This window comes from Microcaecilia unicolor, chromosome 7, assembly GCF_901765095.1.
Source record: "Microcaecilia unicolor chromosome 7, aMicUni1.1, whole genome shotgun sequence".
NCBI lineage: Eukaryota > Metazoa > Chordata > Amphibia > Gymnophiona > Siphonopidae > Microcaecilia > Microcaecilia unicolor.
The window spans coordinates 208,485,041-208,509,436 of record NC_044037.1 but is presented as its reverse complement, the minus strand read 5'-3'; the positions used below and the strand labels follow the sequence as shown (position 1 = coordinate 208,509,436).

Here is a 24,396-nt window from a genome sequence, read left to right as displayed (position 1 = left end):
GAATTCCAAAGGTACGGGTCAAGGTAGCTGAAGGTAGACTCATGTATAGATGCTAGGCACAGAACTGAGGGAGAGGGAACACAAAGCAGATGATCAGTGGCTGAACGGAGAGGATGTGAAGGGGAGTAGGGGACCAGGAGCTTACTCAGATAAGCAGGGAAAGTGGGCAAATGATATTTGAAGACCAGCAAAAGTAGTTTATATTGAACACGAAAGGATACTGGAAGCCAATGTTCAAGACAAGAGGAGAGGTGTAATGTAATCAAAATCATGGACTGTAGACTAGATGAGTTGCAGACATTTAATGGCATAGAGAGGGAGACTGGTGTACAAAGAATTTCAGTAATCTTTGCGAGTGATTACCATGGCTATACTGTTCTATATTGAAACTACCAGAATATTTGTTCTAATTTTTCCCATTGCCCCTTTTCTTCATTCAGGATTTTTTTTCCTCCTTCAAAATGAATACATTGTCTCAATCTTTATTTTATTGCTGAAAATAAAAATAATTATCTTTCAAAGCATTCATTTCCAAGGTCACTGTACAACTTGATAATTTGGAAACAGACTTTTTTATGGTTAATGCCATTGTAGTTATGTTCCCTTTCTCTCGTAATTCTGAATGTCATTTTTTGGAATGTTTTCTCTCTTCTCTGATTCCTTTCCAGCTACTGCATTTAAAGTTTGGTCATGAACATCTAGTGCACCAAAGACCATCCACCTTTTTCTGGTGTAATAGTGAGACTTCAGGTCCCTGTTTAGATGTCTGTTCCATTACACTTACACCTATGAACTCTCCTGATTCAAGACTGTCATCTGGGTTACTAACTCCACCACCACCTCCAAAAAATGGTTTCCCAAAGCCACTCAATGAACACAGCATCCCCAGGCCTCGTGTAATCCAGCTTTGTTCTAACGGCTTCTGTTGTGTGTTTGTGTGTTTATTAAAACACGTATTTTGTGCAGTGGTTAATACAAATTTACTATACTGTTTTACAGAATAGATTTTACATTTTCTATTTACTTTTGACTTCATTGTAAATATGAAATATCTTGATTAAGTAAAATTCAAGACTTTTACCTGGTCATATCGCCTTATTTTATTAATCAGAATATCTTGGACTGATCAATTCAATTTTGGGATTTTGGGATGAACAGCTATGTAAACTCTTAAATGAATCCAGATCATCCATCCTACATATATGTGTTTCCTCATCTTTATAGCACTTATTTGCTATATTTTTCTTTCTTTGCATACATATTAGTGTTTATTGTATAACTAGGCATTCAGTACAGAAACCCATCACTTGGTGGTGTGATTTTCACACACCTTTTCTGTAGTTTGTTTTTATCATGTTTGATGTAAAAACTCTGCACAAAATAAACATTACAAAAGTATGCATGATTTCCATTCTAAACGGGTTCTTTACTAAAGCTTAGCTCGAGTTATTTGCAGGAGGGCCAATTTTATTCCTGTGGACCCTGCTGCAGATAACTCAAGTTATGCTTTAGTAAATAACCCCCTAAATAAGAAATGCTTGTCTTCTTTTGCATTTTTTTCATTATATAAATAATATAAGATTGGCAAACAATTTTGCATATGGTATTGATTTTATGTATTTTCCATGTTGTTCATCCAGATCTTAATTTATCAAGTCTTATTCTAATAAACTCATCCAATTGCTATTTTTTTAGCAGTTAACAAAGATGGGTTTAGGAAAACCTGTGTGTTGAATAATACTTCAAAATTATTTATTATATTTTTACTTAGGTACAAAGATATGTTATCACATTAAGGCACGTTATGTTACCACAGGTCTCATTTTATACAGTGGGACCTAGTCGCTAATAATGTGTGTTATGGTATTATCAAACCCCCAAGCAGTATCATGCATTTTGGAATTTTGGAACAGCCTTAACATTCTAGTTTTCTCACTGTACCTTCCAAGTTATCATCTGAGGCCAAATCAACCTAGCAAAGGCAACTTGAAATGGAACAATAATAGACTTTGCTTAATTGTTCTGATACGGTCAAGTCCCTTCATTAAACACAAATGTTCTCCTCTCAAATGAATTAACAAACTATCTGGAAGCTTAGATTGAAAAACAGTGGATAACAAATAGTCCCAAAATATTTTCTATGACGAGTCAGCCGACCCAGATTCCAACTGAAGCCAGGTGAAGATGAACCCCAGAATCAAGATTGTGCTCTTGTTTTCTAGCCCTGAACTTGTAGGAATGACCACAAATCTAAGCATTCATCTGCTTGTTCCTCGGTGCTGAAAAGGTAACTAACAAAATACGTTTTGCAAACTGCCAAATCTACAAGTAGCACACACAAGTTTTGAATTTTTAAGAATGCCAATGGCCCCCACAGGTACAGACACTTCATGAATTCCTGCAAAATTCAAATATAGGAATGTGTAAGTATGCTCAATTCAATATATAACCTTGCAATAGTAGTTGCCAAAATTGGATATGTAAGAAGACCCATAACTTCATTCAGGCTTGTCTTAGATCTATAAATATACAGCAGAACTTTCCTTTCTTTCTGTTTTCCGGTATATTATTGTAAACACCTTTGATGTATTCTTGCCCAAAGTTGAAAGACAGTATATGAAAATACCAAAATAAACTAAATGAAACTAACCAGTGAGCAAAACTGATGTTTCAGCTGCATAAAAAATGCAGTACATAATGACAGTTTTAACACTGTTTAAATGCAAAGGAAAGATGGAGTGATCAAGTTATCACATGGGTCATTCTGGAGTAATTATCCCCTATAGGAATAGAAAGACTGTGACACATTGATGAAATTGTCTAAGTACATTTCAAGGACCACTGAAGTATTCATTGGCTTCAGTACATACTCACTATGGCAGTCTTTTACTAAGCTGTGCTAGCATTTTTAGCTCACGCTAAAATTCAGCTAGCGCTAAATCCTGAGAAGCCCATTATATTCCTATGGCCATCTCAGCATATGGCGCCAGCTGATTTTTAGTGTGAACTAAAAACACTAGCCACCGTAGTAAAAGACCCCTTTATCCTCTGCATCCTATGCATGCACACTAATACAATGAACCTTTGTGCTTTTTTACCCAGCAAATCAATAGAGGAGCTATAAGAAAGCCATGTGTGCACTTTGACTTCAATTTGGTCTCATATGCAGACATTTAGGGGTCTTTTTTACTAAGGTGCACTGAAAAATGGCCTGTGCTGGTGTAGACATATGTATTGGATGCGTGCAGGTCCATTTTTCAGCGCACCTGCAAAAAAGACCTTTTTTTATCTGAAAATGGACATGCGGCAAAATAAAAATTGGTGCACGTCCATCTTGGGCTTGCGATCTTACCGCCACCCATTAGCAGTGGTAAGGTCTCATGTGTTAACCAGGTGGTAATCATTAGCACATGTACACTGCTGATTACCGCCCGGTTAGCTCAGTACACCAGAAATGTTCCGGCACACATCCTGGATGCACGTAAAAAATGAAATTACCACCCAGGCCACACCATAGCCAGGTAGTAGTTCCAAATTGGCGTACATTGGGCACATATAGGTGCCTATGCGGCTTAGTAAAAGGGCCCCTTAATTGTTGGCGTGAGATGATAAGCTCAGCCCCCTAGTCGTGGCATCATCTACAGGCACCTGGCCCTTTAAAATCATGCCAACTTTGTGGCATGCTGGTTAAGATCTGTTTGTTAATTGCATAATTTCTTCAGTATGTATGGGAGGGGATTGTAGTGGGTAGCTGCTTATTTTTATCTTTGGTTTTATGGGGTAGGATTGAGGGGAAAGTGGGGGTTTAGAGGTAAGGTATATAGCTATAGGGAAGGAGAAGAAGTATTATGGGCAGTAGAGTATGTGGGAGTAGGGTAGGTTTGAAAAGGATATACTGTGTTGGGCAAGAGAACAGAAACCGTGTAGGGAGTCACTCCTACCTGCATAGAGCCCATTGGAAATTGTTTAATTGTTGAGCTAGATGTGTTGGTCATGTGCACATAAATGTGTTTCTCCCTTATGGTAAAGAGGATATTTGCTTAAATATCAAAAAACCTGGGGGGATACACATGAAGAAACCCAAAAGGAAGACTTGGCCTCCTAAAAAAGGATTGATGCTAGCACTGTTAGACCAATATTGCAATATATGCTGAGGTGAATGTGTTGCTGTATCTTTTAAAAGTGCCTTTGCAAACATAAACTACAGCAAATCATTATTTATTTATGGTTCATTTATATCCCACATTTTCCCACACATGCAGGCACAATGTGGCTTATTGAAAATTAGGAGGAATTACAAATTATGAAGATACAGAGAAAGCGAAAAAAGGTGAAACAAGGGGAGCATTGACTAGCAGTGGAAAACTAAGCAGGGAGGGGAATGTAAAGGGGGAATATCAATCAGCAGAGGAACAAGGGGAGTAGGTTGCAACAAAGAAGTAAGTCTTCAGTAATTTCTTGAAGAGGGTGTGGTCCATTTGCATTTTGAGGTGTCTCGGCAGAGCATTCCACATTTTTGGGCAGCAATAGCGGAAAGACGAGGAAAAAATCTTCTTGTAATTGACGCCCTTGCAGTTTGGGAAGTGGAGTTGAAGATATGACTGGGCAGCAGGCACAGAATTCCTCAGTGGAAGATCAATCAAGTTAAGCATGTAGTCCGGGGGAAGCCCGTAGATAATTTTATGGGTTAGAGCACAGACTTTAAAGGTGATACGTTCCTGTACGGGTAGCCAGTGAAGGTTGCAGCGCAGAGGCTGCGCATGTGCGAATCAACTCCCACCCAAAATCAGTCTCGCGGCTGTGTTCTGGACTGTCTGGAACTTTTTTAGGCGAGAGAGTTTGCAGCCCGCATAAATCCCACTGCAGTAATCAAGGTGGGACAGTACTAGCCAGTGCACAAGGGTGCGAAACAGCTCTCTTGGAAGGAAATGTCTAATGCGCCGGAGCCTCCATATAGCATTAAACATTCGTTTGCAGACCAGTTGCATGTGATTGTCTAATTGTAGGTGCACATCCAGATTCACACCTAAAAGACGCAAACTGTTGGAAATTGATAGAACATAGCCTTGAACTAGAAGAGTAGTTTCAGGGAGTGGGCTTTGGGGGGACGAAAGTATAATACATTGGGTTTTGTCCTTGTTGAGTTTGAACTGAAACACCTGAGCCCAATGTTCGATTGTGGAGAAGCTAGCTTCAATGAGACCAGCTATTTCGGATACGGTGGTATGAAAGGGGATGTAGATGGTTATGTCGTCGGCGTAGATGAACGGATTGAGGCCAAGGTCCGCTAGAGCTGTGGCTAACCATACCAGCATGATGTTAAATAATGTTGGAGGTGGCCATAGAAATATATGGGTGTCTCTAACTTTTAGCATGTGCTTATTTTTAGAAAAGGACCCCTATATGTATAATATTTGATTGAGTATATGAGTATAACTTATTTAAAATAGGTTTCCTAGTTTGTACATTAAAAAATATGAACCTGTGAGTAATGAAAAACACATTAGAGGTGTCTTTTAACATTTTCCTAATAACAAAGGAGATTCGTACATTAGAAACAATATAATCTAAAAGAGGGGGTCTGCATGCTTTGATTATGGATGACTTTGAACAATGAGAATATCATAATTTCCAATATACTTGGATTATATGGTGACAATTGTATAAAAGACAGCATAAATAGGGTTTGTGAATATGAGGTGAGTGTATAATAAGTTATATGGATAGCTTAGCGAGCAAGCTGAATCTAAAATCACTCTATCAGTTGTGTTGTGCAACGTGGGAATATAGCATGGACTTTGACTGAAAACAGAATATACATTTTCTTATTTATTTATTTATTTATCTTTTCAACATAATTACACACCAATGTTCATACATTAAGATGTAAAGATTTAGCACATAACTCCAAGAATTATATCAGAAGTAAAATCATAACATATTTGTCCACAACACGTGGATCCAAGATAAGAAATTATAACTAATAAAATTCAGATAATAATAGATATCAAGAAACAACTAGAAGGACATCGGAATCTTGCAGCCTGGACAGTACTGCTAAATGGGAACAGCCATCACAGGAGGTTCGCGTAAAGTCTCCTTAGCTATAAGAAAATCTTTTAATTTAATGGGACAGGAAAACAGGTAATTTACCCCTTCTAAAGAAGTCATACATCTAGATGGATATTTAAGAATAAAAGTTCCACCCAGGGAAAGGATTCTTAGCCTTAATGCCAATCACTCCCTTCTCCTGGCTTGAGTGTTTTTAGCTAAATCTGGAAAGATACGTACTTTTCCGCCCATAAAATCAACATTCATTTTCCTGAAATAAGAACGCAAAATTAAACTCTTATCTGACTCCAGGGCTAATGTTACAAATAGAGTTGCTCGCTCTGAGATCTCGGAACGTTCTAGAAAATCCAAAGACATTACTTTTTAAATATATTGCATTTTCGTCACCAAAGGGTGATGTTCAACAGAAATGTCCAGAACTTCTGAGAAATACTTTTTCAATAGTTCAGCTGAAGTAATGTATGCAGAAATCGGAAAATTAAGTATCCTTAGATTGTTCCTTCTAATTTGATTTTCTATATATTCCAGTCTCTTCGCCTGAATTGTATTTTCTTTAATAACAGTCACCACTGTCGTCTGCATAGATTGATGTTTTCATGGTGGAATTCAATATTAGCAGTAATCTGATTAGATTGTTCCTTCAAATGTCTTATTTCAGTCTGTGTGGAATCATACATTTGCTGGAGATTCACATTCACCCCTTGGATGGCCTCCCATAACACATCCTTGGTAATTATTGCAGGCTTTTCCACTCCACCTCTTAACCCCAGAGAGTTTACTTCTGGGGTTAGGGCCAGGGGCAAAAATCCCCTCCCTGTTGTTTCAGTACTTGGGGTTGAAGCCAGAACCGGACCTCCCACCGCTCCCTATGTTCCGCTTCTCCTTCCAGGTTGTGGTGGGGTCAAACCTGCGAGTGGGCTCAAAGTAGCGCCCTCAGCACTGTGCTCCGAAGATGCTATTTCGGAGGTTCCAGAAGCAAGATTTCTTGGTCCCGGTGGGCAGATTCCGAAAACCTCGAGAGTGGGCTGCGTCATGGTGGGTCCACCAGTGGCGCTCGAGGAGGTATGAGTCGCCGCTTTACCTTTTCTCTTCCCCCATCTTGCCCAGGGAGCGCTCCGTGACACAGACCCACTGAACTAGGAATACCGGAGCTCAGCTCACACGTCTAGTTCGGCGGCCATCTTGGATCTCGGATTCAGAATATACATTTTCACCTGCATTACTATGTTCTCAAAGTTGCAGTTTCTATTCCCATGGGGTTCTTGGTTTTCAGTATGCCGCTAATGTTAGTGCTGCTTTGTAAAAGAAGCCTTCAGATTGCTAATCAGATAGCTATGTGAATAAAGTTAGGACAGCAAATGCTCCACCCAGGAACCTCCTCAACACTCTCCAGATAGTGACAAGGTGATCAGAGGATATATTCAGCACTATTATCTGGTTTGTGAGGAGGGAAGGTGGTCTCTGGTTTACATATTATATGTAGGTACTATCTCTGTCCCAATGGACTAGGAGTCACTCTTACCCAGATAAGCACCTTCAAATATTGACCCCTCTAATTTTACATCTTCTATGAAATTTACTAGGTGGACCATAAAACAGCACAACATGATAAAAACACTACTCACCAAAATCAAAGCATGTAGACAATACTGCTAGTATAACAAATTAAACGGAAAATACAGCAATGTCTGAGATACTGTGCCATGAAAACCTTTCACTCAAAGTATTTTAGAAAGGCATCAGTAAAGGAAATTCATATATTATCCCATTATAACTACTGTCCTTTTATTGTACCTGAAATGGGTCTTTGAAAAATGTTACTGAGTGGCATTACTGATGTACCATTGAAAACATTTTTCCATCATTGCTTTTTGTAGATGTTTGCAAGTTTGTATTAACACTGTTTGCTAAGTTTTGTTTGGCACATTTCTTTTTTACATATTGTAACTCTCTCTGCATGAAGAGAATGTTGAGTATTGTGATTTTATTTGTGACGTACCCTTAACTTTTATTATTCTTTTTGCAGGCAAATAGCATGACCCCTAAATCTCCTTCCACTGACATCTTTGATATGGTTCCATTTTCTCCTGTATCACCCCCGCTGTCGTCTCCCACATGCATCCCATCTCCTCCAGTACCCCCAAGATCTTCGGAAATCAGTAAGTTCTGCAGCGTTCAGTCTGTTTCTTTACACTAAGTTGCATGTATATCAGTTTTAGAAACAAAATCATACAAATTGGATTTGTGCTAGTCACTTAGAGGGGCATTTTTGAAAGGACATCCAAGTTGGAATAGAGGCATCCAACTCAACATCCAAAACAGACATTCATCTCGCATGTATTTTCCAACAGAAAATACATCAGGATTTCCTGTTAGAAAGTACATGAGATGAATGTCTGTGTAATAAGGATGTCCAGAATGAACAGCCATTTTACAAACTGGAATGTCCAACATAGAAAAGTCAAAAAAAGCAGAGACAAGGACACCTTCAAAAATTGGTCACACAGACATCCCTTTCAGAGCAGAGGGGCAGCCTAGCGGTTAGTGTAGAGGACTTAAAATCAATGACATTGGTTGAAATCCTACTTTAATACTTTTCTTTTGTAACTGTGAGCCCTCTGGGAACAGAAACATACCTACTAAACCTGAATGTACACCACTTCAATAGCCTTCAGGCTTGCAGGTACCTTATATATACTTATATATTTAAGTACAATAGGTATATGTTTCTGGAGGGCTCAAAAAAAGAGTTGCAGTGGGATTTGAACTTGGGTCCCTTGGTTTAAAATCCACTTTCACTAACCACTAGGTTACTCCTCAGACTTGCTCACTGCTTTGTTAAGAATGCCCATAATACCTGAAGCTGTCATAGAGCCTAGTATCCCCTTTCAGAAAAGGAGAGGAACGGCAACCACTGAAGGATTAATAAGGAGGTGTCATACCTTAATCCCTCCAGTGGTCAGCTGCTAAATCAGAGTACCTTTTTGTAGTCTGGACATGAACGAAGCAGGTCTAATTTAGGACATCCTCCTTTTTAGATTTGGATGTTTCTTCACTTTCATTAATTGCTGTTTGATGTTCTGATTTGGGCCCTCCCTAGTCCCACCCACATCATACTCTCTTGCTGTTTGGATGTGCTGCAGTGTTGGATGTCTCTTTTCTGCCCTAGCAAAATTGGAATCAGGGCTGATCTTAGACAGGGGTGACAGAGGCGGTCGCAAAGGACCTTGCGCTCCCAGGGGCCCTGCAGCAGCCTTGGCATCTCCCTCCTGCTCCTTTCTTCAGCCATCATTGACATCTCCTGTTTAGAGAACTGCACTGGGGTGGGGATGGCGGGATTTCCCTCAGGGTCTGCGGGAATCCCAAGAGGATGGACCCAGGTCTTGCGGGGTCCCAATAGAAATGCATGGCGATCTGAGCTTTGCCTCTCCTTCCCCGAGCCACAGGGTGCCCTGCCAGCACATACCTCAAGCCACCCTGGTGGTCTAGTGGATTCTTCGGTCAAGAAAGATCCCCAGTCTTTCCTGCCCACTGCCGCTGATCCTCTTGCTGCCACATCGCTTTTTTAAAATGGCTGCTGAGACTTCTAGCGGCGGCTTCGCGAGACTTCTGCGCAGCCGGATCCCTGTGCACTCAAAACAAAGCAAGCAAACCTATAAGCTGCTGCATCCACATTGTCTTTCTCTATTGTTGGTGGAATTTGTATTTAATCTCACTTAGATTTTCAAACATACCATCTTGTGCATACAGATTGTACACAGAGGAAGTATAATAACGGAATAATTCTTTATAGGTAGAATAGTAATTTGTTTTAAATTGTAATCAGTGTGTCATTTGGAGGGGCTGGTTAAAGGGACACCCTAGTGCTGTTATATTCATTCAGACATCATGTTATGAGAATCAGGTACTCAACGTTCAGAGTTTCAATCTATCTATTTATTTACTTATTTATGGCATTTATATCCCATATTAAACATGAATTAGTTGAAACCTGGGAGCATTTAAAATCTTTTTTTCCCTCTGTACCTACATCAAAAGAAAACAAGATGACATGTGGGAACTTCCTCCTTTTGCTTTGTGGAATGCAGTGATATATTATAAAAATGTACTTGCCTTTTTTTTAATTTCTACTATTTCAGAGAGAAGGTACTGAATAATGAGGTAAGGGTTTCCTTCATGCAGAACTGTCCAGAGTCAGTCTGTTCACTGACACTGCTCACTGCACTACGTGACACGCTGTTGCGTTTTTGACCTAAAGATTTCACTAAGATCTTTTTCAAGACCGTTTTGCTTTTTCCCAATACACATTTATATACCATCAAGACTCCTGAGGCAGGCCTGTGGCTGAAACAGAGATCTGTGTCGAGTCATCTATAAAACATCAGTTTCTGATTTAACTGTCCCAGTCTCTGAGGTTTTTGGTCCACTTCCCACTTTTCCCTGCATCCAGTCTAAATGTGCCAAAATTGTCCAGTTCAGCACACTATTAGCCACCAAGTTCATACAACGTAAATTATGTTCAGTGGTAAATAAATCTGTTGGCTCAGGCTGCTTGCTATGTGAATATTCAATCACTATTTCATTATTGCTACCAAGTATTAAATAGTAAGGGCATTTGTTTTATTTCATTTATCCAGTCCTTACATGCACATGGTTTTTCTTTTCAAACCCAAAGGTTTCCTATGATAGCATTGTGCTTATTTGAATTAGTTTTTCTGTACAAGTTTTGCTTGATTTGTCTTTATTTGAAATAAAAAATTTTAAAACAAATTTTGTCAACAAGGGGCAGGGCTAGGTAGGGGCAGGGGGCCCCACCAAATTGGTCTGCACAGGGCCCCACAATTACTAAGACCGGCCCTGATTGGGATGTGGACATTTTAAGTACGTGGACTTCTATTTGGACATTTTGAGACATCCATGTGCTTCAAAAATAAGGTCCTTAGTGGAATATATTTTTGATAAATGAACACTAAGGGCTCTGTTTACTATGGTACGTTAGCATTTTTAGCGCATGCAAAAAATTAGCGCACGCTAACGCTAGACACCCATAGGAATATATGTCTCTAACATTAGTGCGTGCTAATTTTTTGTGAGCGCTAAAAACACTAGTATGCCTACAGCTTGGCTTAGTAAACAGGGCCCCTAAAGTTTCCATCTGTATATAACATTGGCATAATGTTACTGAAGAGAAACTTATATTAGGAAATTAGATTTTATGGCCCCGGTATTCAGACTGCGAGAGATAGCTGGTGACCGGCTTTGAATATCTGGTTTCACTTTGGCCATTCCAATTTTAACCAGCTACGCTGATATTCAGCACTGGGCGCTTAAAGCGAAACTGGTCAAAGTTATTCTAGCTATTATGGCTGAATATCACCAGATAGCTGCTTAAGTGCCATTTTAGCGGTCTTTGTGTTTTAAATATCAGGCGGTGTGTCTTTATGTAATTAAACAGTTGTACTCCACCTACTCATCAAAGAATTTAGAAGCAAAGAAAAAGAAGAAACACACTGACCACATTTCTGCAAATCCTATAAATAGCTTTTCTTTGTTGGGGTTGTCAAAATAATCAAAGCAAAACAATGCTGGTAGATGTGCTTTGATTACTGCCGAGGAAATAAGCATCACCATGAATTTTCTGCTGCTTTTCAAATGGGTATTTTGTCGAAGCAAAAGAACATGCATAGTTGTTTCACCCAATCATTTCTTGCCATGGAAACACCCCAGAAACCTTGTGGGTAGAAGTATGCAGTTTGTTGATGTACTATACATACATGCTTTTATCCTTGTGCAGGGTAGGAATGGATAAGTAGCCTAGTGGTTAGAGAGGGAAGTTACAAACCAGGGAAGCAAGCATTGAAATCCCTCTTCTCCAACTGAGATATTCTTTGTGACCTTTATTAGAGAAACAACTTGTGTACCTGAATATAACCCACCTTTGAGCTCATATTTTGAAAAGGCGGGTAGCAAATCTAAAAATCCAGTCCAGAAATAAAAACAATTTTGGTTGACACTGTTTTATCACAGAAGGGGACTTTAATTGCCCCCACGAAGAGTAATTTTATAGCAGAGCACAGGCTGGAAAGTCAGGCAGGCTTCTATTTTAAGTCTGTTTTATAAAGACACAACATTGGCACGTATACATCTTTATAAAATTATACCACTGAAGCTTCAAAAATAACAGGTATAGTGAAGCTGCGTACATTTAAAATGCTGCTGTAAATGTATACACATATGTTATATATAAGCATACGTATATATTAAGACCATGCATATATTCCAACTTTCGATGTGCTCCACCCAAAACCTGCCCCAGAACATGTATACACCTGAGCAGAGTAAAAGTATGTTTGTTCTTGTCATCACATGTACTTGTAACACAGAGGTCATTGTAATAAGTGGCATTTTCCAGCATATACTAGCATTGGCATGTGACAAAATCTATATAAAATTAAACCCCATAGGTAGCAATGCTATAACTTCTAGGTGTCCCAATTCTATATGGGAAGTGTCTATTCTATAATGGCATTTGGGATTCCATTTTAGAATAGTAGTGTAAAACTATTTTGATGCACCTAAATGTAGGTTTGGCCAGTTTTGCCAGGTCTATGGCAGGTGCAATGGCAGGTGCAAATGGGCACATCTAAGTGCAGTAGGCATCCTGTGTAACTTACAATATTCTGTAAGTTGCCTGCATAAGTTGTTGACATGCCTATACCCCTCCCTTGCACTGCACACATGTGTGCCTCCTTGCAGTTGCAGTTAGACACTACCCCCTGGAATCTATATAGTGCGGCTAGTGTTTCGCACTGAAATCTAAGCATATTCCATAACAATGCTGGTAACTTAGAGTCCCTTTTACAGGGCGGCGATAAACCCAGCATGGGCATACTGCTCGCTCTTCTGGGACTACCGCTGGCCCAACGCGGCCGCCGGCGGTAGTCCTGCCCCAAGTGTGTGCCATTTTCAGGTGAAAAAGTAAATCCCCAGAAATGGCTTGCACAGCGATAACCCGGCAGTAATCGGGCATTACCATACACTGCCCGGTTACCGCTGGGTTAGCGCAGGAGCACTTATTGCCACCTCAGTTAGTGGTGGTAATGGCTCCCTGCCGCATGGCCATGTGTGCTGGGGGCTTTTTTACCCACTGTGGTAAAAAGAGCCCTAGTTCGCTGGAAAAACAGCCCCTGCCGCTAGCAAAGGACCCTTTTTCCCGCAGCTTGGTAAACGGACCCATTAATTGGCTTAACAAACTAATCAGCGTAGATAACAGCACCTAACGTTCAATAATGAGCACTAATTGGCAATAATTAGAATTTACGCACACAACTCATTAAGCATATTCTGTAATGAACTACACCTAAATTCTAATGCATGCAGTTCAAAACAGGCATGGTTATGGGCGGGGAAATGGACGTTCCAAAATTTATGCGCGTAGTTATAAAATGTGGCTAAGTGGACATAAATCTACATGCAGGAAGTTTCACCACATTTTCACTGGTGTAAATGGAGGCACGTAATTTTAGGCGCATATCAACTGTGCGTATTCTATATACTGCACCTAAATGTAGGATCCGCTTATAGAATATGTTTAGCTAGAAATGTTTACCACATGGATTTTTTAGGTGTCTTATATAGATTCTGGCCCTATAGCATTTATATCTGCTAGCACATATAGCACTTAGGCTCTTAAGTGCTTATTAATTCTATATTCATATGGCACACATTTACAGAATTGCCATAATAGTGTTCAATGTTGACTAGTATATCATTGTGTAAAATAATGTTGGTAAATTCTGTACGATGATGCAGCTATTTCAATTCTCACAAATTGCTATTATTAACTACTGTTTTTATTATTTTCAGAAAGGGATCTTTTTGGAGCAGAGCCTTTTGACCCTTTTAACTATGGAGCCGATGACTTCCCTCCAGATATTCAATCCAAGTTAGATGAAATGCAGGTGATTATTTTGCTTTCAAGTGAATATATGTTGCTTGTAACTACGCTATTAAGAGACAAAGAGGCTCATCTTCAAAAGAAAAAAAATGTCATAAGGTGAGCAGGAGGATATTTTTCTCTCAAAAACATCCAAGTTGTGATTTTCAACACATAGTAACATAGTAGATGACGGCAGAAAAAGACCTGCACGGTCCATCCAGTCTGCCCAACAAGATAAACTCACATGTGCTACTTTTTGTGTATACCTTACCTTGATTTGTACCTGTCCTTTTCAGGGCACAGACCGTATAAGTCTGCCCAGCACTATCCCTGCCTCCCAACCACCAGCCCCGCCTCCCACCACCAGTTCTGGCACAGACCGTATAAGTCTACCCAGCACTATCCCCGCCTCCCAACCACCAGTCACGCCTCCCACCACCGGCTCTGGCACAGACCGTATAAGTCTGCACAGCACCATCTCTGTCTCCCGCCACCGGCTCTGCCACCCAATCTCGGCTAAGCTCCTTAGGATCCATTCCTTCTGAACAGGATTCCTTTATGTTTATCCCACGCATGTTTGAATTCCGTTACCGTTTTCATTTCCACCACCTCCTGCGGGATGGCATTCCAAGCATCCACTACTCTCTCCGTGAAAAAATACTTCCTGACATTTTTCTTGAGTCTGCCCCCCTTCAATCTCATTTCATGTCCTCTCGTTCTACTGCCTTTGCATCTCCGGAAAAGGTTCATTTGCAGATTAAGATGCGTTAGGAACTAACACATGCAGAACACAGCTTAAAATGGCATACTGTGGGAACTCCAAACCTGTTCGCATTAAAAAATCCTTATATTCAACATTATGATACCTAGAGGTTGAAGCCTTCTCTAGAACACCTTATAATTTTTTTTATAAATGGTGTATCTATTACACTACTAGTTCACTCAAGCTCTAAAAATAACTAGAAACTCAAACCACAGCCTCACACCTACTGTGCATATATACAAAAACAAGAGAACAAGCTATATCCCCTGCTACAACGACTCACCATGCTTTGCAGTGGAGAAAAAAGCCTCAGCAACGCCACCCAGCCAACCCACCTGCTCCACAGTACATCCAAATTTCAAGGGGGCATTTTTTCGGCAGGACATGAAACAAAATGAAAACATCTAGGGCCAAAATTAAAATGTTTTTGGCTAGACCTGTTTCAGTCAGGACTAAAGTGATTAAAAGGTGCCCTAAATGATCAAATGACCACTGGAGGGGGATTTAAGGCATAATCCCCCTTACTCTCCCAGTGGTCACTGAACCGCTCCCAGCCTCTTAAGTATTTTTTCACGGAGAGAGTGGTGGATGCTTGGAATGCCCTCCCGCGGGAGGTGGTGGGAATGAAAACGGTAACGGAATTCAAACATGCGTGGGATAGGCATAAAGGAATCCTGTGCCGAAGGAATGGATCCTCAGGAGCTTAGTCAAGATCGGGAGGCGGGGCTGGTGGTAGGGAGGCGGGGATAGTGCTGGGAAGACTTATACGGCCTGTGCCGGGACTGGTGGTTGGGAGGCGGGGATAGTGCTGGGCAGACTTGTACGGTCTGTGCCAGAGCCGGTGGTTGGGAGGCGAGGCTAAGCTGGGCAGACTTGTACGGTCTGTGCCAGAGCCGGTGGTTGGGAGGCGAGGCTAAGCTGGGCAGACTTATACGGTCTGGCTGGGCTGGTGGTTGAGAGGCAGGGATAGTGCTGGGCAGACTTATACGGTCTGTGCCCTGAAGAGCACAGGTACAAATCAAAGTAGGGTTTACACAAAAAGTAGCACATATGAGTTATCTTGTTGGGCAGACTGGATGGACCGCGCAGATCTTTTTCTGCCATCATCTACTATGTTACTATGTTATGTAACAGTGACAATACATACCACGCTCTATGACAGCTTCAGATATCATGGCCATTCCTATTAGAGCAGCAAGAAGGTCTCAGGAGTAGCCTAGTGGTCAGTGCAAAGAGGACCCAGACCTCTATCCCACTCTGGTATACTTGTGGTGGAACGTATGAGCCCTCCAAAAAAACACTAAATACCTACTGTACCTACATATAGGTGACACCTGCAGACATAAGGGCTATTGTAGTGGTGTACAGTTGGGTACAGTACGTTTTTGGAAGGCTCATCATAAAATATAATGGTGAGATGTATGCCTGGGACCTTTTATGTGAAGTCCACTGCAGTGCTGTCTAAGGGTGCCCCACTGCTCTACTGGGATGTCTGTGTGGACAGTCTACTAAGAATGCTTCCTCCCCCATATGGCTCAATGGCTTGTTTTTGTGCATTTTTCCCTTAGACATTTTGCAAAAATGGTCCTAAAAGATAGACACACTGAGCAGAAAAAACATTTAGCAAATGGCCATATTTGAAACAAAACGTTTGACATTTTTCATAAAATGTCTAAAATTGTACTTAAATATATCAAAAATCCCCTCCACATGTCTAAAAAAAAATGAAGAAATTGATTGAAAAAATTAATTTTCTCATGAAAGAAATATGAAATTTGAATTCAGTATCTATAATATTACCACAGAATTGTTAAAGTGCAAAGGTATAATTCATTTTTCCTGTATTTTATAAAACTGTAATCAGATTTGTTACCTAAGATCTGTTCTGTAAGCTATTTTTTTAAACGTGAACAACCCCCCCCCCCCCCCCCCCCCCACTATCTTATATTTAAATCACAATAAAGATCATCAATTATTAGCTATAAGAACATGTTGAAGAGAACCAAGTCGCAAGGTTCCCAGCCAGGGTATATTTGCCAAGTTTTAACTGGAGCAGTCGGGTCTAAGCTCTGCTTAAATCCTTATTCCAGGAATTTACTAAGAAATCCATTAGTTTATCATTATACCCTTTCTTACTAATTTAACACATTTATCAAAGTCAATTCTCCTGCTAATGTAGAGCCACTTTGGGTCTGTCTTATCTTGAGATAAAAGGAAAAGATTAACAAGGGGAAGCTTTAAAAGGTAATGGTCAGACCATGATATTGGAGAAACAAGCAGATCTGTAACTATCAGGATGGCATCACTGTAATGAAAACAACATGTGGGATCTAAAATATGAGCAGCTCTATGAGTAGGATCAATAAATATCCAAGAAAAGACCCTAATAGACAGAGATGAGATTAAAAAAAACAGTGTTTTCTGAAGTGAAGGTCTTTCTATGTTAATTTTAAAACCTTCCATCTGAAAGAATCTAAGTGAGTGCATAATTCTGCAGGAAATCCAATCAGATTCTCCAACAAGTTGGAAGACAGTAAACTAACATAATACACAGTTGATCTTGACTGCTCAGTTAAATAATATTCACACTTGTCCATCTGGTATTTAGCAATTCTAATGAGAGGATATTTTAATAGATAGCTGCTACACATACGCACATGCTCACCTCATGTGGGTTGGTTATGTAAGTTTTAAAAATCCAGATAGGCCTAATTGTCAAAGAATAATCTATTCTGTTTCCTGCATCTATATGTCCAAAGAACGGATGAAACCCAGTCTTAGGCTGTATGTTGTTTCCATTTTACCCATCAACAGCCTAGTAAAATATTTGATCTGGAGGAGTTCAGCCTACACCAACTTGGGTGAATCTCGTCATAAAGACAGTTGATAAATCCCAATAATTAACGTACCAAAGGGCCTTTTTACTAAAATGTGTAGGTAATACAGCTTAACATGGCATTTTCCTGTGTGCTACCTGCAAATTTAGCACAATTTGTTTGGTAGCCTATTTTCTTTTTTTTGTTGTTTTTGCAGGTCTTATGCTAATGTTGCTGTTCTGCCCACATGTTTTATCTACTCGGGAATGGTTTAGCTGGTTGTTTAAGCTACACTATACTTTGCCTTGAACAGCACAATTTCCATTTGTGCACAAGACCTGCAAAACCTTAATGCAGGAGCACTTAGCATCTCCTATTTCAAAGGCAGTAAGTGCTCCTACATTATCCTCGCTAATCAAACACACCCATTTCTTGCTCATGCCACACACCCTCCCAGAAATATTTTCTGAAAATTCTTAATGCATGGTTTAATGTTTGATAACAGGGAAATTACTGAACAATGCTGTAATGTGTTTGTGCAGTAGCTCCCTTCAGTAAAAGGGCCCCTAATTAACTAACTAAGGGGCTTTTACTGCTCGCTCTTTTGGGACTACCACTGGCCCAGTGTAGTTGCCAGCGGTAGTCCCACCCTGAGCATGCCATTTCTGGAGGGAAAAGAATAGCCCCAGAAATAGCTTGTGCGGTAGTAACCTGGCAGTAATCGATGCCCGGTTACTGCTGGGTTAGATCAGGAGCCCTGTGGTGGTAAGGGCTCCCTGTCGCATGACCATGTGGTAAGATTTCTCTTACCACATGGCCATGTGTGCCTGGGGTCTTTTTACCCACTGTGGTAAAAAGGGTCCTGGTGCATGGGGAAAACAGCCACCAGCGCAGGACCCTTTTTTCCACAGGTTGGTAAAAGGGCCCCTAAATAAATCATGAAAGAAAGAAAAAAAAAAGGTTTGGATGCATCTGAGCAGCCTGCAATAGATTTTGCAATTAGTGAGGGACCCCAAATCCTCTGTCTTAACAGGTCTGATTTCTTTATGGAGTCATTTTCTACTTTCCCAAATTACCCCAATGGATTTCCCAACTCTCCTGATCCTTCCAGACCATACCTAGGCACATGGCACATAAAACTTAACAGGAATATGATGAACGTGGAAAATATTAGCCAAAAATTTACAAAAAAAAAAAAGGAACAAGGGGAATTTTACAGATTTGCATTTGCTTCCATGGTGGTTAGAGGTTCAGAAAGGAAAGGGCCATTGAAGCTTATGTTTTCAGCAGTGTACCAACAATAAAAAAAAATCCCCCACACCTAAAAATGTTCTATCTCTATCAGTTAAGGCTCAGTTCTATTGTTGTGCCAAGCCCAAAATCATTGAGGGAGGCAAGGTGAAAGCAGAGTGTCTTGGTGAAAAAGCTACTGTTTTCTCCTCCTGAGAGGGAGGGGTTTGGAATTTTGGCTTTGATTATATCAAACACTATTAATCCTATATTGCCACCAATTATTGCCGTATGTGGACTCTCAATTGAAAGATTTTGATAATGATCATATGATATTTGAAAAATTTGCTTCTTGATTTTTATCACTCATTTTATAAAGTATTCTAAGCTGTCAGCAAAGAGTCCACCACAGACACAGATTCAAGTGTTCATCAATATAATCCAAAATATCTACCTTCCCAAGAAAGTGGAAAAGGTACACTTGTGCATCCAAGAATTACATTGCACTTAACAGTATGGGGTGAATTCTATAAATTGCACTTAAAAAAGTTGACGTGGAAGAAAACCATGTAAGCACTTTTCTATAAGCCATGCCTAAAGTTAGAATAATGCTTAAGTACAAAGGTTGCACATAAATCTAAGTGTGTCCATTTGCACCAACAAAAATGTGGTGCAAATGCCCCACCTAAATTTACATGTGGAACCTCCTTATTCCATAATTGTGTGCATAACTGAAATCCACGCCTACGCTCCATCCCAAAACGCCCACCATCCTCCCATATCCATGCCCCCTTTTCCAGGATGCAAGTAAAATTTAGGCATGGATCATACGCCAAAATGATAATTGATTTCAATTAGTGCCAATAATTGCTTGTAAAAAGCCAATTATTGGGACGAATTGGCTTGTTATTCTGTTAAATTGCATGCACAAATTAGGCGCATGCCCAAATTTGCACACACAATTTATGGCAACTTTTATATAATTAGGGGAAATGTGTCTAATATACAAAATCATTGTATAGTAGAAACAAAAACTTTCCAATTTTCTTTCAGTGTACTCAATAAATAAGAAGAAAACAGTTTCTACTTACCTTCAATACTTTAAAGCAGAACAGTTGCTATTGAATCTCAGATGCCAACATGGTTTAAAGAATCTATCTGGTAGAGATGGATTATTTATATAGAGTCAGGACATAAGTATATAAGTAATGCCATACTGAGAAAAGACCAAGGGTCCATCGAGCCCAGCATCCTGTCCACGACAGCGGCCAATCCAGACCAAGGGCACCTGGCAAGCTTCCCAAACGTACAAACATTCTATACATGTTATTCCCGGAATTGTGGATTTTTCCCAAGTCCATTTAGTAGAGGTTTATGGACTTGTCCTTCAGGAAACCGTCCAACCCCTTTTTAAACTCTGCTAAGCTAACCACCTTCACCACTTTCTCCGGCAACGAATTCCAGAGTTTAATTATACGTTGGGTGAAGAAAAGTTTTCTCCGATTTGTTTTAAATTTACTACACTGTAGTTTCATCGCATGCCCCCTAGTCCTAGTATTTTTGGAAAGCGTGAACAGACACTTCACATCCACCTGTTCCACTCCACTCATTATTTTATATACCTCTATCATGTCTCCCCTCAGCCGTCTCTTCTCCAAGCTGAATAGCCCTAACCTCCTTAATCTTTCTTCATAGGGAAGTCGTCCCATCCCCGCTGTCATTTTAGTCGCCCTTCGCTGCATATAAGACATGTTGGCATCTCTGTGAGGTTCATTTTACAGCTACTGTTCTACCTGTTTTCAAAGTGATTAAGGGCTTCTTTTACAAAGCCGTGTTAGCGATTCCTGCACAGCAAATGAGAGGAAGCCCACTATGGACTTCCTCTTATTTGCTTTGTGGGAATCACTATCGTAAAAGAAGCACTAAGATTGGAAAAACCTATTTTATTCTTTACTTAATATGCCAGAATGCATTTTTTAATGTAACACAATAGATTCACACTGTAAGTATAATGTTCTACCTGGTTGTATGAATGTACAGATATTTTGAATTGTATTGATAGCTACAGGGTCAACTATTAATTTCTATGTGGACTCTTAACTGACAAGGTAGAGTGTTTGTCCACTGTCATTTAAATTTGCCTCCTCGATGTTATTGCCAGTAAGGAATTCTATCGTATATGGCATCAGTGGACAATGGACAAGTAGAATTAAAGGGGCATAATATAAGTTTGTAATTAATTTAAATTATTTTATGATTGTGTTTTGACATACTATATCCACTATTTGTATTGACATATCACATCCAGTATTCATATTGTTTCTAACAATTCTTTTATCTTCTTATGCTTTCAAACATGGGTAGCGTCAGCGATGGTTAGTATATCATAATATATATTATTTAGTTATGTTCACCTGTTTGTATATAATCTCAAATGTAATAAGTTTTATTTTATGAATGTAGTACATTTCACTTCATAATCCCACCTGTCCTTCCTATTCCTACCCACTCCTTTTCTCCACCTATCTTGATCTCTCACCCTTAAACATATCACACCTCTCACAACCAACACTCACACAGCTTCAGATATTTGCATGCTTTTCTATTTGCTTGCTCTTTAAAAAAATTTAATTCGTTTATTAATATTTAATTTCTTATATACTACCTGCAAGCCCAAAAGCTATTGAAGCAGTGTATATTGTTTTATTGTGTTTGCTAATTGCCTTCATCTCTTATTTTTTGCTGCTACTTTTAATCTTTGCGTATTTCATTACAAAATTTAGTCAAACTGTATTTGTCATTAATGTTAATGCAAATCTGTGTGCATGAAGATGGTTTTAAGAAGACACTGTGTGGTAGATTTTCAAAAAATTATCCAGCTAACTTCTAAAATAAGCCTGAAAATTCTAACCAGGCTAAAAATTTCTCCCTCTACCTAGCTAAATTCATGCATCTCAAATTGCAAGATATATATACAGATTTGGGCTGGGTTCAGACATCACATGGAATCTTGGTTGAAAACTTTCCTTAGCTCCAGATACTAACCGCAATTCACTCAGTCAACAAAGCTCATTTGGGTTCCTGAGATCTGAAGGAAAGTTTGTTAGTTGCAGTCTCAAATGTTTGTGTTATCTGACTCAAGGAAGTTAGATCTCAGTGACTTTCTTAAGCTGCCTCCATACTGGCTCCTAGACCCTTTGTCCATTTACCCTCACTCCCTCCTCTGTGGCTTACATAGTGCTTAAGCCTCACCCCCATCATGAAAAAGAAATGTAGCAAATCTTCCCGGGCCCCATGTCCATCCACTCCCAACCTTTCATTCTTGTACTCCATCTGCCTTGCCTTCACATGGCAGAAGTGATTTCCAGTCATTCCTGTTGGTGCTCTGTTTCACAATGGTACTGGTGACTTCAGGCTGTAATAAAGCACTTGAAAAGGAAACCTAAGATAGCAAAGAACCATGTCTTCATGAAAACCATGTTTGTACATGCTAGTAAATTGTCTGCTTTGAGATTAATGCAACCTATTTAATGACCATGCAAGTTAATGCCTGACAGTAGATGTTAGCACTTTTGATAAATATCCCCCTTAGTTAGAAGGTAAAATCAAGGAATAGGTTCCTAGACATATTTTCTATTATTGACATTGCATTCTTGGGGTAATTATATAACAAGGTACCCATATTGTTTTCCATCTAGAGGGCACCTATGTGGTAGCTATTCTATAAAGGAGCTTATTTTGCTTTATAGAGTACTAGTCTAACAGGTGAAATATGCACCTATAATTTAGGTACAACCACTTATCACCTGCCATGGAGCTCATACCTAAATGCCAAAGATATGCAAAACTTACAGTATTCTATAAGTTATACAGATGAGTTGAATCAACATTCTACCCACACTCCACCTATATGTTTATCTACGTGCAATATACACACTATGCAAGATATGTGCATATTTACAAAATAGTGCTAAAGCAGATTTTTGGCATTTACGCCCATAAATACCCACATACACACATATATGCTATCATTCTAATTATTTACAAGCATATTCAGTATGTAAATGTTAGCGCCCAAATTATAAGCTAGAGGCTAATGAGTGATTTGAACTGAAAAGCTTATTGGAACAGACCTCTTGTTTTGATTGTAAGCTCAGAGGCAGTAGCAGACTTTGGTGATTATTTTAGAAGCTCTATTTGTGTTTTGTACATCTGAAAATCAGCATTAAATATCCATATTGCATGGACATCCAAAACCTAATTTTATAAAGCCAGGATATGGACATCTGAAATTCAGCATTAGGTATTCATATTGCATGGACATCCAAAACCTAATTTTATAAAACCAGGATATGGATATCTAAAACTGCTGTGTGTTCATATGGCAAGGGGGGATAGGCAAGGCATGTTCTGAGTGGGATTAGGAAGGGGCCAAACGGTGGACATCCAACTCTGATTTCAGAAAGGGAAGAGATGTCAATGTTCAAAAAGATGGTCATCCATATTTAGACCTGGTACTTGGCACATCCAGGTTACAGAAAGGTACTCCAAATGAGTAGTTCAGTGTAAGGGAAGTCATAGGTATTTTCCTGTCCCTGGAGGGCGCACAATTAAGTAACAAAAATTAGAAAAAGCTACAGTGATACTTGAATCAGCAGCCTTTAGTTCTCTGCCCTGGTTATCAGCAGGCTGCTCTAACTATTAGACTACTCCTTCACATGGACATCTGTGCGACCATTTTATAATATTCATGTTCCTCAGCTGCTACACAAACGTCCATGTCCCTTGTTTTGCCCCATTCATAGTTTGAACTTTTCAGTTTATAAAATGGATGTTCATGCTGGCCGTAGCCTCCGCTTGGATGTCCATTTCTCAAGTATTTTAGAACAGGCTGTATGTCAACAGATCCTGTTCTATAATACCTGAGAAATGGAAGGCCATATCTGACATAGACTTAGACATCCATATTCTGAATTGGACGTCCTTTCTAACACTCTGTTGTATGAGCCCATTTTATATAGAAAATAGAGATCAGAATTGAGATGTCCAGGTGAGGGTGTGCTCAATTTAAGTGGTATTTTAGAAAAACAATGCAGTTTTTTCTAAAATAGCTGCAAGAATGTATGTTTATATGCTGGCATGTGCAGTGAGAGCAGCCATTGTACAAATATACATGTTGAAAAAAATGAATGGCATGACCCAGGCAGCTTCTACCTGGAGTTGTCAGCACTTACACTTCAAAGTGGTGATTTCACACCTTCTAGGTATAAGTGGCACCACTTCTGCTGTAGCTGCCCCATTTTACAAACCTACACACGTTAGTGCCACCAAACAAGTAGTTAGGCTGCAATTTAATTTTTTTTTTTCATTTTGGAGGGGGAAATAAAACTACATGGGACTAAGTGGAATGATGTCCTAAAATGCTCCTATAAAACATTGGCAGAAAAGCTTGACATGGACATTTGTCCCAGGCATGTATTTCCACTAAAAAAAGGAGAATGCATGTGTAGATTTTAGTCCCACCCAAGCCACCACCAAACCACGCTCTTGAAACCTGTGCATGGTGTGGATCTCTA

At 39.7% G+C, this 24,396-nt stretch overlaps 1 protein-coding gene across 3 annotated transcripts in view; it reads left to right on the top strand.

Annotated features, from left to right (window-relative positions):
* The window catches only part of GULP1 (GULP PTB domain containing engulfment adaptor 1), a 360,071-nt gene that overhangs the window by 323,737 nt on the left and 11,938 nt on the right, over window positions 1-24,396 (top strand). For 2 of the 3 annotated variants that reach the window (XM_030209287.1, XM_030209288.1), the window contains 3 exons: window positions 669-896; window positions 8,099-8,231; window positions 13,939-14,033. In XM_030209287.1, the coding sequence (XP_030065147.1) occupies window positions 669-896; window positions 8,099-8,231; window positions 13,939-14,033 (456 nt within the window). The remainder of the gene's footprint in view (window positions 1-668; window positions 897-8,098; window positions 8,232-13,938; window positions 14,034-24,396) is intronic. The other variant, XM_030209289.1, reaches the window with a different exon arrangement.